Source organism: Scyliorhinus torazame, chromosome 2 (assembly GCF_047496885.1).
Source record: "Scyliorhinus torazame isolate Kashiwa2021f chromosome 2, sScyTor2.1, whole genome shotgun sequence".
NCBI lineage: Eukaryota > Metazoa > Chordata > Chondrichthyes > Carcharhiniformes > Scyliorhinidae > Scyliorhinus > Scyliorhinus torazame.
Window position 1 is genome coordinate 4,061,099 of NC_092708.1, and position 16,024 is coordinate 4,077,122.

Here is a 16,024-nt window from a genome sequence, read left to right on the forward strand (position 1 = left end):
CGCACTGGTAATGTCCTCAAAAAATTCCACTAAATTAGTTAGGCACGACCTGCCCTTTGTGAACCCATGCTGCGTCTGCCCAATGGGACAATTTCCATCCTGATGCATCGCTATTTCTTCCTTGATGATAGATTCCAGCATCTTCGCTACTACTGACGTTAAGCTTACTGGCCTATAATTACCCGCTTTCTGCCTACCTCCTTTTTTAAACAGTGGTGTCACGTTTGTTAATTTCCAATCCGCCGGGACCACCCCAGAGTCTAGTGAATTTTGGTAAATTATCACTAGTGCATTTGCAATTTCCCTAGCCATCTCTTTTAACACTCTGGGATGCATTCCATCAGGGCCAGGAGACTTGTCTACCTTTAGCCCTATTAGCTTGCCCATCACTACCTCCTTGGTGATAACAATCCTCTCAAGGTCCTCACCTGTCATAGCCTCATTTCCATCAGTCACTGGCATGTTATTTGTGTCTTCCACTGTGAAGACCGACCCAAAAAACCTGTTCCGTTCCTCAGCCATTTCCTCATCTCCCATTATTAAATCTCCCTTCTCATCCTCTAAAGGACCAATATTTACCTTAGCCACTCTTTTCTGTTTTATGTATTTGTAGAAACTTTTACTATCTGTTTTTATATTCTGAGCAAGTTTACTCTCATAATCTATCTTACTCTTCTTTATAGCTTTTTTAGTAGCTTTCTGTTGCCCCCTAAAGATTTCCCAGTCCTCTAGTCTCCCACTGATCTTTGCTACTTTGTATGTTTTTTCCTTCAATTTGATATTCTCCCTTATTTCCTGAGATATCCACGGTTGATTTTCCCTCTTTCTACCGTCCTTCCTTTTTGTTAAGAACAAGAACAAAGAAAATTACAGCACAGGAACAGGCCCTTCGGCCCTCCCAGCCTGCGCCGATCCAGATCCTTTATCTAAATCTGTCGCCGATTTTCCAAGGATCTACTTCCCTCTGTTCCCTGCTCGTTCATATATCTGTCGAGATGCATCTTAAATGACGCTATCGTGCCCGCCTCTACCAGCTCTGCTGGCAAAGCGTTCCAGGCACCCACCAACCTCTGCATAAAAAACTTTCCACGCACATTTCCCTTAAACTTTCCCCCTCTCACCTTGAAATCGTGACCACTTGTAATCGACACCCCCACCCCTCTCAGAATTTTGTAGACCTCGATCAGGTCCCCCCTCAACCTCTGTCTTTCCAACGAAAACAATCCTAATCTACTCAACCTTTCTTCATAGCTAGCACCCTCCATACCAGGCAACATCCTGGTGAACCTCCTCTGCACCCTCTCTAAAGCATCCACACCCTTCTGCTAATGTGGCAACCAGAACTGCACGCAGTATTCCAAATGTGGCCTAACCAAAGTCCTATACAACTGTAACATGACCTGCCGACTCTTATACTTAATACCCCGTCCAATGAGGGCAAGTATGCTGTATGCCTTCTTGACCACTCTGTCGACCTGCGTTGCACCTTCAGGGTACAATGGATCTGAACTCCCAGATCTCTCTGTCCATCAATTTTCCCCAGGACTCTTCCATTGACCGTATAGTCCACTCTTGAATTGCATCTTCCAAAATGCATCACCTCGCATTTGCCTGGATTGAACTCCATCTGCCATTTCTCTGCCCAACTCTCCAACCTATCTATATTTTGCTGTATTCTCTGACAGTCCTCCTCGCTATCTGCAACTCCACCAATCTTAGTATCATCTGCCAACTTGCTAATCAGACCACCTCGACCTTCGTCCAGATCATTTATGTATATCACAAACAACAGTGGTCCGAGCACGGATCCCTGTGGAACACCACTAGTCACCTTTCTCCATTTTGAGGCACTCTCTTCCACCACTACTCTCTGTCTCCTGTTGCCCAGCCAGTTCTTTATCCATCTAGCTAGTACACCCTGAACCCCATGGGACTTCACTTTTTCCATCAACCTGCCATGGGAAACTTTATCAAATGCCTTACTGAAGTCCATATATATGACATCTACAGCCCTTCCCTAATCAATTAACTTTGTCGCTTCCTCAAAGAATCCTATTAGGTTTGTAAGACATGACCTTCCCTGCACAAAACCATGCTGCCTATCACTGATAAGTCTATTTTCATCCAAATGTGAATAGATCCTATCCCTCAGTATCTTCTCCAACAGTTTGCCTACCACTGACGTCAAGCTCACAGGTCTGTAATTCCCTGGATTATCCCTGCTACCCTTCTTAAACAAAGGGACAACATTAGCAATTCTCCAGTCCTCCAGGACCTCATCCGTGCTCAAGGATGCTGCAAAGATATTTGTTAAGGCCCCAGCTATTTCATCCCTCACTTCCCTCAGTAACCTGGGATAGAGCCCATCCGGACCCGGGGACTTGTCCACCTTAATGCCTTTTAGAATACCCAAAACTTCCCCCTTCCTTATGCCGACTTGACCTAGAGTATTTAAACATCCATCCCTAGCCTCAACATCTGTCATGTCCCTCTCCTTGGTGAATACCGATGCAAAGTACTCATTAAGAATCTCACCCATTTCCTCTGACTCCACACATAAATTCCCTCTTTTGTCTTTGAGTGGGCCAATCTTTTCTCCAGTTACCCTCTTGCTCCTTATATACGAATAAAAGGCTTTGGGATTTTCCGTAACCCTGTTAGCCAAAGATATTTCATGACCCCTTTTAGCCCTCTTTATTGCGCATTTGAGATTTGTCCTACTTTCCCGATATTCCTCCAAAGCTTCATCAGTTTTAAGTCGCCTAGATCTTATGTATGCTTCCTTTTTCATCTTAGCTAGTCTCACAACTCCACCCGTCATCCATGGTTCCCTTATCTTGCCATTTCTATCCCTCATTTTCACAGGGACATGTCTCCCCGTAACAGCCTCCCCGAACAGGCGCCAGAATGTGGCGACTAGGGGCTTTTCACAGTAACTTCATTGAAGCTTAGTTGTGACAATAAGCGATTTTCATTTCATTTCATTAAATTTCTGTCCTGCACTCTAATCAACCTTTCCTTAAAAGACTCCCACATTTCTAATGTGGATTTATCCTTAAACAGCTGCTCCCAACCCACATTCCCTAGCTCCTGCCGAATTTTGTTATACTTGGCCTTTCCCCAATTTAGCACTCTTCCTTTAGGACCACTCTCGTCTTTGTCCATGAGTATTCTACAACTTAGGGAATTGTGATCGCTATTCCCAAAGTAATCACCGACTGAAACTTCAACCACGTGGCCGGGATCATTCCCCAATACCAGGTCCAGTATGGCCCATTCCCGAGTTGGACTATTTGCATACTGCTCTAAAAAAACTCTCCTGGATGCTCCTTACAAATTCTGCTCCATCTACGCCTCCAACACTACATGAGTCCCATTCAATGTTGGGGAAGTTAAAATCTCCCATCACGACCACCCTATTGCTCCTACATTTTTCTATAATCTGTCTACATATTTGTACCTCTACTTCACGCTCGCTTTTGGGAGGCCTGTAGTAAAGTCCTGACAATGTTACTGCACCCTTCTTATTTCTTAGCTCTACCCATATTGCCTCAGTGCTCGAATCCTCCATCGTGCCCTCTTTAATCACAGCTGTGATATCATCTCTGACCAGTAATGCAACTCCTCCACCCCTTTTACCTCCCTCTCTATCCCTCCTGAAGCATCTATATCCTGGTATAAACCTTTGCTGAGCACTGTGAAAAATCGCTTGGAAGGTCCTCCACTGTTCCTCAACTGTTTCACCATAAAGTCTTTGCTCCCAATCTACCTTAGCTAGCTCTTCTCTCATCCCATTGTAATCTCCTTTGAAATGATTGTTTACACACAAAACACTAGTGTTTGATTTTACCTTCTCACCCTCCATCCGTATTTTAAATTCCACCATATTGTGATCGCTCCTTCCAAGAGGATCCCTAACCATGAGATCATTAATCAATCCTGTCTCGTTACACAGGACCAGAACTTGTTCCCTCGTACGTTCCATTACATACTGTGTGAGGAAACTATCACGGATACATTCTATAAACTCCTCCTCGAGGCTGCCTTGACCGACCTGGTTAAACTAATCGACATGTAGATTAAAATCCCCCAAGATAACTGCTGTACCATTTCTACATGCATCCATTATTTCTTTGTTTATTGCCTGCCCCACCATAATGTTACTATTTGGTGGCCTATAGACTACTCCTATCAGTGACTTTTTCACCTTACTATTCCTGATTTCCACCCAGATGGATTCAACCTTATCCTCCACAGCACCGATGTCATCCCTTACTATTGCCCGGATGTCATCCTTAAATAACAGAGCTACACCGCCTCCCTTACCATACATTCTGTCCATCCGAATAGTTTGATACCCTCGGATATTTAACCCCCAGTCGTGACCATCCTTTAACCATGTTTCAGTAATGGCCACTAAATCATAGTCATTCACGATGATTTGCGCCATCAACTCATTTACCTTATTCCGAATACTACGAGCATTCAGGTAAAGTACACTTATGTTGGCTTTTATACCTCTGTTTTGAATCTTAACACCTCGATCAGTAACCTCTCCTAAGTTCTATTTCCTCTTAACTTTTCTCCTAATTTTCCTTGTCGTTGAACCCATATCTTCATGTAACAACCTACCACGTCGCTTACCATTAATGTTTTTACTTCCTGTTTTATTCCTTTTAGTATTCCTGGTCCTATTCACTGAGCTCCCCTCAGTCACTGTACCTTGTACTGTCGCCCTTTTTGATTTTTGTCTCTGGCCTCTCTGCCTTTCACTTTCCCCCTTACTGCCTTTTGTTTCTGTCCCTGTTTTACTACCTTCCGACTTCCTGTATCGGTTCCCATCCCCTTACCACATTAGTTTAAACACTCCCCAACCGCTCTAGCAAATGGTCTTCACCATGGTTAAGAGCCCATGGTGTTCAGGGTAAGATCCTGGCATGGATAGAGGATTGGCTGACTGGCAGAAGGCAGAAAGTGGGGATAAAAGGGTATTTTTCAGGATGGCAGCCGGAGACTAGTGGTGTGCCTCAGGGGTCTGTGCTGGGATCACAACTTTTCACAATATACATTAATGATCTGGAAGAAGGTACTGAAGGCACTGTTGCTAAGTTTGCAAATGATACAAAGATCTGTCGAGGGGCAGGTAGCACTGAGGAAGCAAGGGAGCTGCAGAAGGACTGGGACAAGGTAGGAGAGCGGGCAATGAAGTGGCAGATGAAATACAATGTGTAAAAGTGTGAGGTTATGCACTTTGGAAGGAGGAATTTAGGCATAGACTATTTTCTAAATGGGGAAATGCTTCGGAAAGCAGAAGCACAAAGGGACTTGGGAGACCTTGTTCACGATTCTCTTAAGGTTAACGTGCAGGTTCAGTCGGCAGTTAGGAAGGCAAATGCAATGTTAGCATTCATGTCGAAAGGGCTAGAATACAAGACCAGGGATGTACTTCTGAGGCTGTATAAGGCTCTGGTCAGACCCCATTTGGAGTATTCTGAGCAGTTTTGGGCCCCGTACCGAAGGAAGGATGTGCTGGCCTTGGAAAGGGTCCAGAGGAGGTTCACAAGAATGATCCCTGGAATGAAGAACTTGTCGTATGAGGAACGGTTGAGAATTCTGGGTTTGTACTCGTTGAAGTTCAGAAGGATGAGGGATGATCTTATTGAAACTTACAGGATACTGCGAGGCCTGGATAGAGTGGACGTGGAGAGGATGTTTCCACTTGTAGGAAAAACTAGAAGCAGAGGACACCATCTCAGACTAAAGGGACGATCCTTTAAAACAGAGATGAGGAGGAATTTCTTCAGCCAGAGGGTGGTGAATCTGTGGAACTCTTTGCCGCAGAAGGCTGTGGAGGCCAAATCACTGAGTGTCTTTCAGACAGAGATAGATAGGTTCTTGATTAATAAGGGGATCAGGGGTTATGGGGAGAAGGCAAGAGAATGGGGATGAGAAAATATCAGCCATGATTGAATGGCGGATCAGACTCGATGGGCCGAATGGCCTAATTCTGCTCCTATGTCTTATGAGAATGTGTATATCAGACTATCTGGACTCGATTCTCCGGAAAAGTTTCTAAGTTAATTTGTGGCGTGTTTTTCAGGGAGTTTCCCGCTGGCTCCGCTATCCAATGACACTTCGTCACTTTTTTGGGCCCTGGGGAGTTTCTCACCGGTTTAGCCCACACCTGGAATTTCTTTTAGCACTGGGGAGCTGAATTCCGAGATCGGGCCGCCACTTTGAAAGGAGGGTCCCCCCACGCACCCTCACCCATGGGAAATATCATCCCCACACACATGGGCACTAACCCACCCCCCCACCCCCAAAGTGAGGACACCCCACTATGGTGTCCCTGGGGGATGCTCTTCTTCAGGCCCCCCCCCAGGAACCCCTCACAGCACCTCCTCCCTGCCAGGACCGGCACCCCGTCACCACCCCCGCCCCGAAACCTCCCGGAGGACCCTACTTTCCTGCCCTGCACACCCCCCACCCTTCAAACCCCCCCCTCCACCTTCCTGTCATGGGCATGGCCCCCCTCGGCCCCTGACCCTCGCACTGCCACCCTGGCACCCAGGCAGCACCCAGCCTGGTAGTGCCAGGGTGGTTGTGCCGAAGTGCTGGCTAGGCAGTGCTGGGTTGCCCACGTTCCAGGGGGAGGGTCAGAGAGCTACCCCCGACTGACCCTGACCATCCAGGGGTCTACGATGGCCCAGGAGACGCCCCAGGTGCCGTTCTGGCTGGTCCACGTTTGCATGGGCCAGCACTGATCAGCGTTCGGGTGCAGTCTTCCACAGGAATGTGGAGAATCGAGGAAGGCCGGTGCATCCTGGGTGAGTAGGTCACAAGTAGGTTTACACCTACCATTTGGTCCCATTCTGGGCGGAGTTCCAACTCCGACATCCTGTGGGACTGTGGTGAATCTCACGTGGCGCAGAGTCTCTGGGAGGTCTGCTCGAGTCCTCTCCCAGGATTCTCTGGCTGCATTGAGCTCTCACTTGTGCGCAACTCAGCCAGAGAATCGCGACCTCTGAATTTGGGAGTGTCTATATCGGTTTCTGTGAGCTTGGGAGTGTGTATACCGGGTGGTGTGAGATTGGGAGTGTGTATATCGGGTGGTGTGAGATTGGGAGTGTGTATATCGGGCTGTCTCACTTTGGAAGTGTGTATATCAGGCTGTATGAGTTTGGGAGTGTATATCGGGCTGTGTGAGTTTGGGAGAGTGTATACCGGGCTGTGTGAGTTTGGAGGTATGTATATCGGGCTTTGTGTGTTTGGTAGTGTGTATATTGGGCTGTGTGTGTTTGTGAGTGTGTATATTGGGCTGTGTGTGTTTGGGAGTGTGTATATTGGGCTGTGTGTGTTTTTGAGTGTATATTGGGCTGTGTGACTTTGGGGGGGTGTATATCGGGCTTTGTGTGTTTGGGAGTGTGTATATCGGGCTTTGTGTGTTTGGGAGTGTGTATATTGGGCTGTGTGTGTTTGGGAGTGTGTATATTGGGCTGTGTGTGTTTGTGAGTGTGTATATTGGGCTGTGTGACTTTGGGGGGGTGTATATCGGGCTGTGTGTGTTTGGGAGTGTGTATATCGGGCTGTGTGTGTTTGGGAGTGTGCATATTGGGCTGTGTGTGTTTGGGAGTGTGTATATTGGGCTGTGTGTGTTTGTGAGTGTGTATATTGGGCTGTGTGACTTTGGGGGGGTGTATATCGGGCTGTGTGTGTTTGGGAGTGTGCATATTGGGCTGTGTGTGTTTGGGAGTGTATATCGGACTGTGTAAGTTAGGGAGTGTATATTGGGCTGTGTGTGTTTGGGGGGTGTATATCGGACTGTGTGTTTGGGAGTGTGTATATTGGGCTGTGTGTGATTGGGAGTGTGTATATCAGACTGTGAGTTAGTGAGCGTATATTGGCCTGTGTTTCTATGGGGATGTGTATATCGGACTCTGTGTTTGGGGGTTGTATATCGGACTGTGTGAGTTAGGGAGTGTGTATATATCGGGTTGTGTGTGTTTGGGAGGGGTGTGTATCGGGCTGTGCGAGTTAGGGAGTGTGTATTGGGGTGTGATGTGTGCCTGCTGCTGATTTTTATTTGAACTTTCTAATTTTTCCTTAACTGTTCTGCACATCTACCATTTACATCAGAAGAATGGATTCCTGTGTATGCTGCTGACTGAAATGTTTGAATTAGTGTAAGTTTAACATTATGTCCGAACCAAACTCTGGTGAAATCTGTGAACAGGACAGGCACAGCCTCCCCCCCCCCCCCCCCCATCCCCCCCTCCCCCAGGTACAGGTACAGCCTCCCCCACGCCCCCTAACTAACTCCGAACCTAACCCCGTGCTGTACCTGTCCTGGGAGTGTTTGATGGGGACAGTGTAGAGGGAGCTTTACTCTGTACCTAACTCTGTAGAAATGGTACAGCAGTTATCATGGGGGATTTTAATCTACATGACGATTGGTTTAACCAGGTCGGTCAAGGCAGCCTTGAGGAGGAGTTTATAGAATGTATCCGCGATAGTTTCCTAGAACAGTATGTAATGGAACCTACGAGGGAACAAGCGGTCCTAGATCTGGTCCTGTGTAATGAGACAGGATTGATTCAGGATCTCATAGTTAGGGATCCTCTCGGAAGGAGCGATCACAATATAGTGGAATTTAAAATACAGATGGAGGGTGAGAAGGTAAAATCAAGCACTAGTGTTTTGTGCTTAAACAAAGGAGATTACAATGGGATGAGAGAAGAACTAGCTGAGGTAGACTGGGAGCAAAGACTTTATGGTGAAACAGTTGAGGAACAGTGGAGAACCTTCCAAGTGATTTTTCACGGTGCTCAGCAAAGGTTTATACCAACAAAAAGGAAGGACGGTAGAAAGAGGGAAAATCGACCGTGGATATCTAAGGAAATAAGGGACAGTATCAAATTGAAGGAAAAAACATACAAAGTGGCAAAATTAGTGGGAGACTAGAGGACTGGGAAATCTTTAGGGGGCAACAGAAAGCTACTAAAAAAGCTATAAAGAAGAGTAAGATAGATTATGAGAGTAAACTTGCTCAGAATATAAAAACAGACAGTAAAAGTTTCTACAAATATATAAAACAAAAAAGAGTGGCTAAGGTAAATATTGGTCCTTTCGAGGATGAGAAGGGAGATTTAATAATGGGAGATCAGGAAATGGCTGAGGAACTGAACAGGTTTTTTGGGTCGGTCTTCACAGTGGAAGACACAAATAACATGCCAGTGACTGATGGAAATGAGGCTATGACAGGTGAGGGCCTTGAGAGGATTGTTATCACTAAGGAGGTAGTGATGGGCAAGTTAATGGGGCTAAAGGTAGACAAGTCTCCTGGCCCTGATGGAATGCGTCCCAGAGTGCTAAAAGAGATGGCTAGGGAAATTGCAAATGCACTAGTCATAATTTACCAAAATTCACGAAACTCTGGGGTGGTCCCGGCGCATTGGAAATTAGCAAACGTGACACCACTGTTTAAAAAAGGAGGTAGGCAGAAAGCGGGTAATTATAGGCCAGTGAGCTTAACTTCGGTAGTAGGCAAGATGCTGGAATCTATCATCAAGGAAGAAATAGCGAGGCATCTGGATGGAAATTTTCCCATTGGACAGACGCAGCATGGGTTCATAAAGGGCAGGTCGTGCCTAACTAATTTAGTGGAATTTTTTGAGGACATTACCAGTGCGGTAGATAACGGAGAGCCAATGGATGAGATATATCTGGATTTCCAGAAAGCCTTTGACAAGGTGCCACACAAAAGGTTGCTGCATAAGATAAAGATGCATGGCATTAAGGGGAAAGTAGCAGCATGGATAGAGGATTGGTTAATTAATAGAAAGCAAAGAGTGGGGATTAATGAATGTTTCTCTGGCTGGCAATCAGTAGCTAGTGGTGTCCCTCAGGGATCAGTGTTGGGCCCACAACTGTTCACAATTTACATACATGATTTGGAGTTGGGGACCAAGGACAATGTGTCCAAGTTTGCAGACGATACTAACTAAGATAAGTGGTAAAGCAAAAAATTCAGAGGATACTGGAAGTCTGCAGAGTGATTTGGATAGGCTAAGTGAATGGGCTAGGGTCTGGCAGATGGAATACAATGTTGACAAATGTGAGGTTATCCATTTTGATAGGAATAACAGCAGAAGGGATTATTATTTAAATGATAAAATATGAAAACATACTGCTGTGCAGAGAGACCTGGGTGTGCTAGTGCATGAGTCGCAAAAAGTTGGTTTACAGGTGCAACAGGTGATTAAGAAGGCAAATGGAATTTTGTCCTTCATTGCTAGAGGGATGGAGTTTAAGACTAGGGAGGTTATGCTGCAATTGTATAAGGTGTTAGTGAGGCCACACCTGGAGTATTGAGTTCAGTTTTGGTCTCCTTACTTGAGAAAGGACGTACTGGCACTGGAGGGTGTGCAGAGGAGATTCACTAGGTTAATCCCAGAGCTGAAGGGGTTGGATTACGAGGAGAGGTTGAGTAGACTGGGACTGTACTCGTTGGAATTTAGAAGCATGAGGGGGGATCTTATAGAAACATATAAGATTATGAAGAGAATAGATAGGATAGATGCGGGCAGGTTGTTTCCACTGGCGGGTGAAAGCAGAACTAGGGGGCATAGCCTCAAAATAAGGGGAAGTAGATTTAGGACTGAATTTCGGAGGAACTTCTTCACCCAAAGGGTTGTGAATCTCTGGAATTCCTTGCCCAGTGAAGCAGTAGAGGCTCCTTCATTAAATGTTTTTAAGATAAAGATAGATAGTTTTTTGAAGAATAAAGGGATTAAGGGTTATGGTGTTCGATTGTTTGATTGGGACAGTGTAGAGGGAGCTTTACTCTGTATCTAACCCCGTGCTGTACCTGTCCTGGGAGTGTTTGATGGGGACAGTGTAGAGGACCTTTACTCTGTATCTAACTCCGTGCTGTACCTGTCCTGGGAGTGTTTGATGGGGACAGTGTAGAGGGAGCTTTACTCTGTATCTAACCCCGTGCTGTACCTGTCCTGGGAGTGTTTGATGGGGACAGTGTAGAGGGAGCTTTACTCTGTATCTAACCCCGAGCTGTATCTGTCCTGGGAGTGTTTGATGGGGACAGTGTAGAGGGAGCTTTACTCTGTATCTAACCCCATGCTGCATCTGTCCTGGGAGTGTTTGATGGGGGCAGTGTAGAGGGAGCTTTACTCAGTATCTAACCCCGTGCTGTACATGTCCTGGGAGTGTTTGATGGGGACAGTGTAGAGGGAGCTTTACCCAGTATCTAACCCCGTGCTGCACATGTCCTGGGAGTGTTTGATGGGGACAGTGTAGAGGGAGCTTTACCCTGTATCTAACCCCGTGCTGTACCTGTCCTGGGAGTGTTTGATGGGGACTGTGTAGAGGGACCTTTACTCTGTATCTAACCCCGTGCTGTACCTGTCCTGGGAGTGTTTGATGGGGACAGTGTACAGGGACCTTTACTCTGCATCTAACCCCGTGCTGTACCTGTCCTGGGAGTGTTTGATGGGGACAGTGTAGAGGGAGCTTTACTCTGTATCTAACCCCGTGCTGTATCTGTCCTGGGAGTGTTTGATGGGGACAGTGTAGAGGGACCTTTACTCTGTATCTAACCCCGTGCTGCATCTGTCCTGGGAGTGTTTGATGGGGGCAGTGTAGAGGGAGCTTTACTCAGTATCTAACCCCGTGCTGTACATGTCCTGGGAGTGTTTGATGGGGACAGTGTAGAGGGAGCTTTACCCTGTATCTAACCCCGTGCTGTACCTGTCCTGGGAGTGTTTGATGGGGACTGTGTAGAGGGACCTTTACTCTGTATCTAACCCTGTGCTGTACCTGTCCTGGGAGTGTTTGATGGGGACAGTGTACAGGGACCTTTACTCTGCATCTAACCCCGTGCTGTACCTGTCCTGGGAGTGTTTGATGGGGACAGTGTAGAGGGAGCTTTACTCTGTATCTAACCCCGTGCTGTATCTGTCCTGGGAGTGTTTGATGGGGACATTGTAGAGGGAGCTTTACTCTATCTAACCCCGTGCTGTGCCTGTCCTGGGAGTGTTTGATGGGGACATTGTAGAGGGAGCTTTACTCTATCTAACCCCGTGCTGCATCTGTCCTGGGAGAGTTTGATGGGGACAGTGTAGAGGGAGCTTTACTCTGTATCTAACCCCGTGCTGTGCCTGTCCTGGGAGTGTTTGATGGGGACAGTGTAGAGGGAGCTTTACTCTGTATCTAACCCCGTGCTGCATCTGTCCTGGGAGTGTTTGATGGGGACAGTGTAGAGGGAGCTTTACTCAGTATTTAACCACGTGCTGTCCCTGTCCTGGGAGTGTTTGATGGGGACAGTGTACAGGGAGCTTTACTCTGTATCTAAGCCCGTGCCGTACCTGTTGGTGTTCCATGTTTGATTGTAACCTCTCTCGGTTTCCACAGGCAGTTTGTTTTCGTCGTTACTTTCACCACATTCCTTGTCAACTGTGTTGATTACGACATCCTGTTCGCCAACAAGCTGGTGAACAACACACATCGTGAAAATCAGCTGGTCAAAGTCAGGTTGCCAGATGCCTTCTTGCCTCCTCACATCTGCACTGACCAGTAAGGACTGTGGAATCATTGTTGCCTTGTAAGCGTAATGGGGCAGAGTTAGTCACCGCTCCAGTCTGGAATCAGGTTTCGGCACCGCAGCTCTCACTCTCTCATGGACATCAATGATTCAGTTAGGCGGGCAGCACAGTAGCATTGTGGATAGCACAATTGCTTCACAGCTCCAGGGTCCCAGGTTCGATTCCAGCCTTGGGTCACTGTCTGTGCGGAGTTTGCACGTTCTCCCAGTGTCTGCGTGGGTTTCCTCCGGGTGCTCCGGTTTCCTCCCACAGTCCAAAGATGTGCAGGTTAGGTGGATTGTCCATGACCAAAATTGCCCTGAGTGTTGGACGGGGCTACTGGGTTATCGGGATTGGGTGGAGGTGTGCGGTTGGGATGGGTGCTCTTTCCAAGAGCTGGTGCAGACTCGATGGGCCAAATGGCCTCCTTCTGCACTGTAAATTCTATGAATTCTGAGTTGGGTTGTTACATCTCGACAGCTTCTTTTCAATGAAACAACTGACATTTAAAAAGAGTCCACGTTATTGAGGGCACCGAACAGACCATTAAGCTCACCTGGCCAGTGCTGCTGTTTATGCTCCGTCCCCAGTGTTCCACATTGAATCATCAACTCTTACAGCACTGGCGGAGGCCATTCGGCCCATCGTGTCAGCACCGGTTCACAAAAGCTCGTCCCATTCCCAGCTCATCCCATCCCCCAGCCCTATCTCCATAGCCTCTAAATTCAACACTTTCAAATATATATCCAGCTCTCTTTTGAAACCTCCTGTGGAATCCGCCTCCACCTCTCCCCCAGGCAGCGCATTCCAAACTCCAACTACTCTCTGAGTAAAGAGGTTTCTCCTCATCTCACTCCAGCTCTCTCGCTGACCATCTTGAAATTGGGACCCCTGGTCACTGACATACCAACCAGTGGAAACAGAATATCCTTCTTTACCCTGTCAAAATTGTTCAGAATTTCACACCCCTCAATAAGGTCGCCTCTTAATCTTCTCTGCTCCAAGGAGAACAAGCCTAATTTCTCCAATCTTTCCTTGTATCTAACATTCCCCATGCCTGGTATCATTCCAGTAAATCTCCTCTGCACTCTCTCCAGGGCTTCAACATCCTTTCTTATATAAGGTGCCCAGAACTGAACACAATATTCCAAATGTGGCCGGACCAATGATTTGTGGAGGTGTAGCATCACTTCCTTGCTTTTATACTCTGTGCCTCTATTTATAAACCCAAGGATGCTATAAGCCTTCTTAACAACTGTTTCAACTTGTCTGGCCACCTTCGCAGAATTATGCACTTGAACCCCGAGGTCCCTCTGCCCCTGGACTCCCCTCACAGTTGTACCATTGAGCCTCGATTGTCTCCCCGTGTTTCTTCTCCCAAAATGCATCACCTCACATTTCGATGTGTTGAAGTTCATCTGCCAGGTGTCTGCCCATTTGGCCAACTTGTCAATGTCCCTCTGAAGCCTCTCAGCATCATCCTCACAATTCACTATTCCCCCAGCATAGCATCATCTGCAAATTTAGAGATTTTGCCCTCAACACCCAATTCTAATTTGCTAATCAACCTGCCATGTGGCACTGTATCAAATGCTTTCTGAAAGTCCAAATATACAACATCCACGGCACTATCCTCATCTGCTGTGTGGAACCTCATCAAAGAACTTAATTAAATGTGCTAGACATGGCCTGCCCTTGACAAAGCCATGTTGACTGTCTCGTATTAATTGGGTTTTTTCTAAGTGTATATTTATCTCATCTCGTGGTGTGGCCTCCATCAGTTTTCCCACTATTGATGTCAAGCTGATTCATGGGGTATCCTTTGCCACTTTCTTAAACAATGGCGTCACATTTGCAATCCTCCAGTCCCTTGGGACTAATCCTGTGTTTAGAGAGGCCTGGAAAATTTCTGTCAAATGCTCTGCAATGTGCTCCCTTACCTCTCTCTGCCATCTAGGATGCTTCCCATCCAGGCCTGGCGACTTCTCTACCTGGGGTGCTGCCAGCCTTTATAGCACCTTTTCTTTCTCTATCACTATTCTGCTCAGTTACTCAACACCCACGTTTTCAACTGGGCCATTGTCACCATCTTCTAATTTGGTAAAGACAGAAACAAAGTACTCATTTAGTACCACTGCCACACCTTCCGCGTCAGTGAGCAGCTTACCCTGCTTGTCCCTTATGGGCCCCACTCTATCCTTCACTAATCTTTACCATTAATATGTTCGAAGAACATTTTTCTATTTGTTTTCGCGCAGCCTGCAATCCTTTCCTCATGCTCCCTCTTAGCCTTCCTTATTCCTGCCTTAACTTTCCCCCACTTGCATTTGAGATATTCTTCCTGATTTCTATTCCTATTGTTATTCCTGCATGCATCATATGCCTCTTTTTTTTTTTCTTATTTTCTCATCAATAACTGTAGTCATTCAGGATACTCTAGAATTGGGTACCCAATAATATGATCAGGGATAGTCAGCATGGCTTTGTGAAGGGTAGGTCATGCCTCACAAACCTTATCGAGTTCTTTGAGAAGGTGACCGAACAGGTAGACGAGGGTAGAGCAGTTGATGTGGTGTATATGGATTTCAGCAAAGCGTTTGATAAGGTTCCCCACAGTAGGCTATTGCAGAAAATACGGAGGCTGGGGATTGAGGGTGATTTAGAGATGTGGATCAGAAATTGGCTAGCTGAAAGAAGACAGAGGGTGGTGGTTGATGGGAAATGTTCAGAATGGAGTTCAGTTACAAGTGGAGTACCACAAGGATCTGTTCTGGGGCCGTTGCTGTTTGTCATTTTTATCAATGACCTAGAGGAAAGTGCAGAAGGGTGGGTGAGTAAATTTGCAGACGATACTAAAGTCGGTGGTGTTGTCGATCGTGTGGAAGGATGTAGCAGGTTACAGAGGGATATAGATAAGCTGCAGAGCTGGGCTGAGAGGTGGCAAATGGAGTTTAATGTAGAGAAGTGTGAGGTGATTCACTTTGGAAGGAATAACAGGAATGCGGAATATTTGGCTGATGGTAAAGTTCTTGGAAGTGTGGATGAGCAGAGGGATCTAGGTGTCCATGTACATAGATCCCTGAAAGTTGCCACCCAGGTTGATAGGGTTGTGAAGAAGGCCTATGGAGTGTTGGCCTTTATTGGTAGAGGGATTGAGTTCCGGAGTCAGGAGGTCATGTTGCAGCTGTACAGAACTCTGGTACGGCCGCATTTGGAGTATTGCGTACAGTTCTGGTCACCGCATTATAGGAAGGACGTGGAGGCTTTGGAGAGGGTGCAGAGGAGATTTACCAGGATGTTGCCTGGTATGGAGGGAAAATCTCATGAGGAAAGGCTGATGGACTTGAGGTTGTTTTCGTTGGAGAGAAGAAGGTTAAGAGGAGACTTAATAGAGGCATACAAAATGATCAGGGGGTTGGATAGGGTGG

At 46.6% G+C, this 16,024-nt stretch overlaps 1 protein-coding gene across 1 annotated transcript in view; it reads left to right on the top strand.

Moving 5' to 3' along the window:
• atg9a (ATG9 autophagy related 9 homolog A (S. cerevisiae)) overlaps nt 1-16,024 on the top strand; it is a 103,859-nt gene that overhangs the window by 31,866 nt on the left and 55,969 nt on the right. The window contains exons 4-5 of the mRNA XM_072468113.1: nt 8,119-8,183; nt 12,427-12,588. Coding sequence (XP_072324214.1) covers nt 8,119-8,183; nt 12,427-12,588 — 227 coding nt within the window. The remainder of the gene's footprint in view (nt 1-8,118; nt 8,184-12,426; nt 12,589-16,024) is intronic.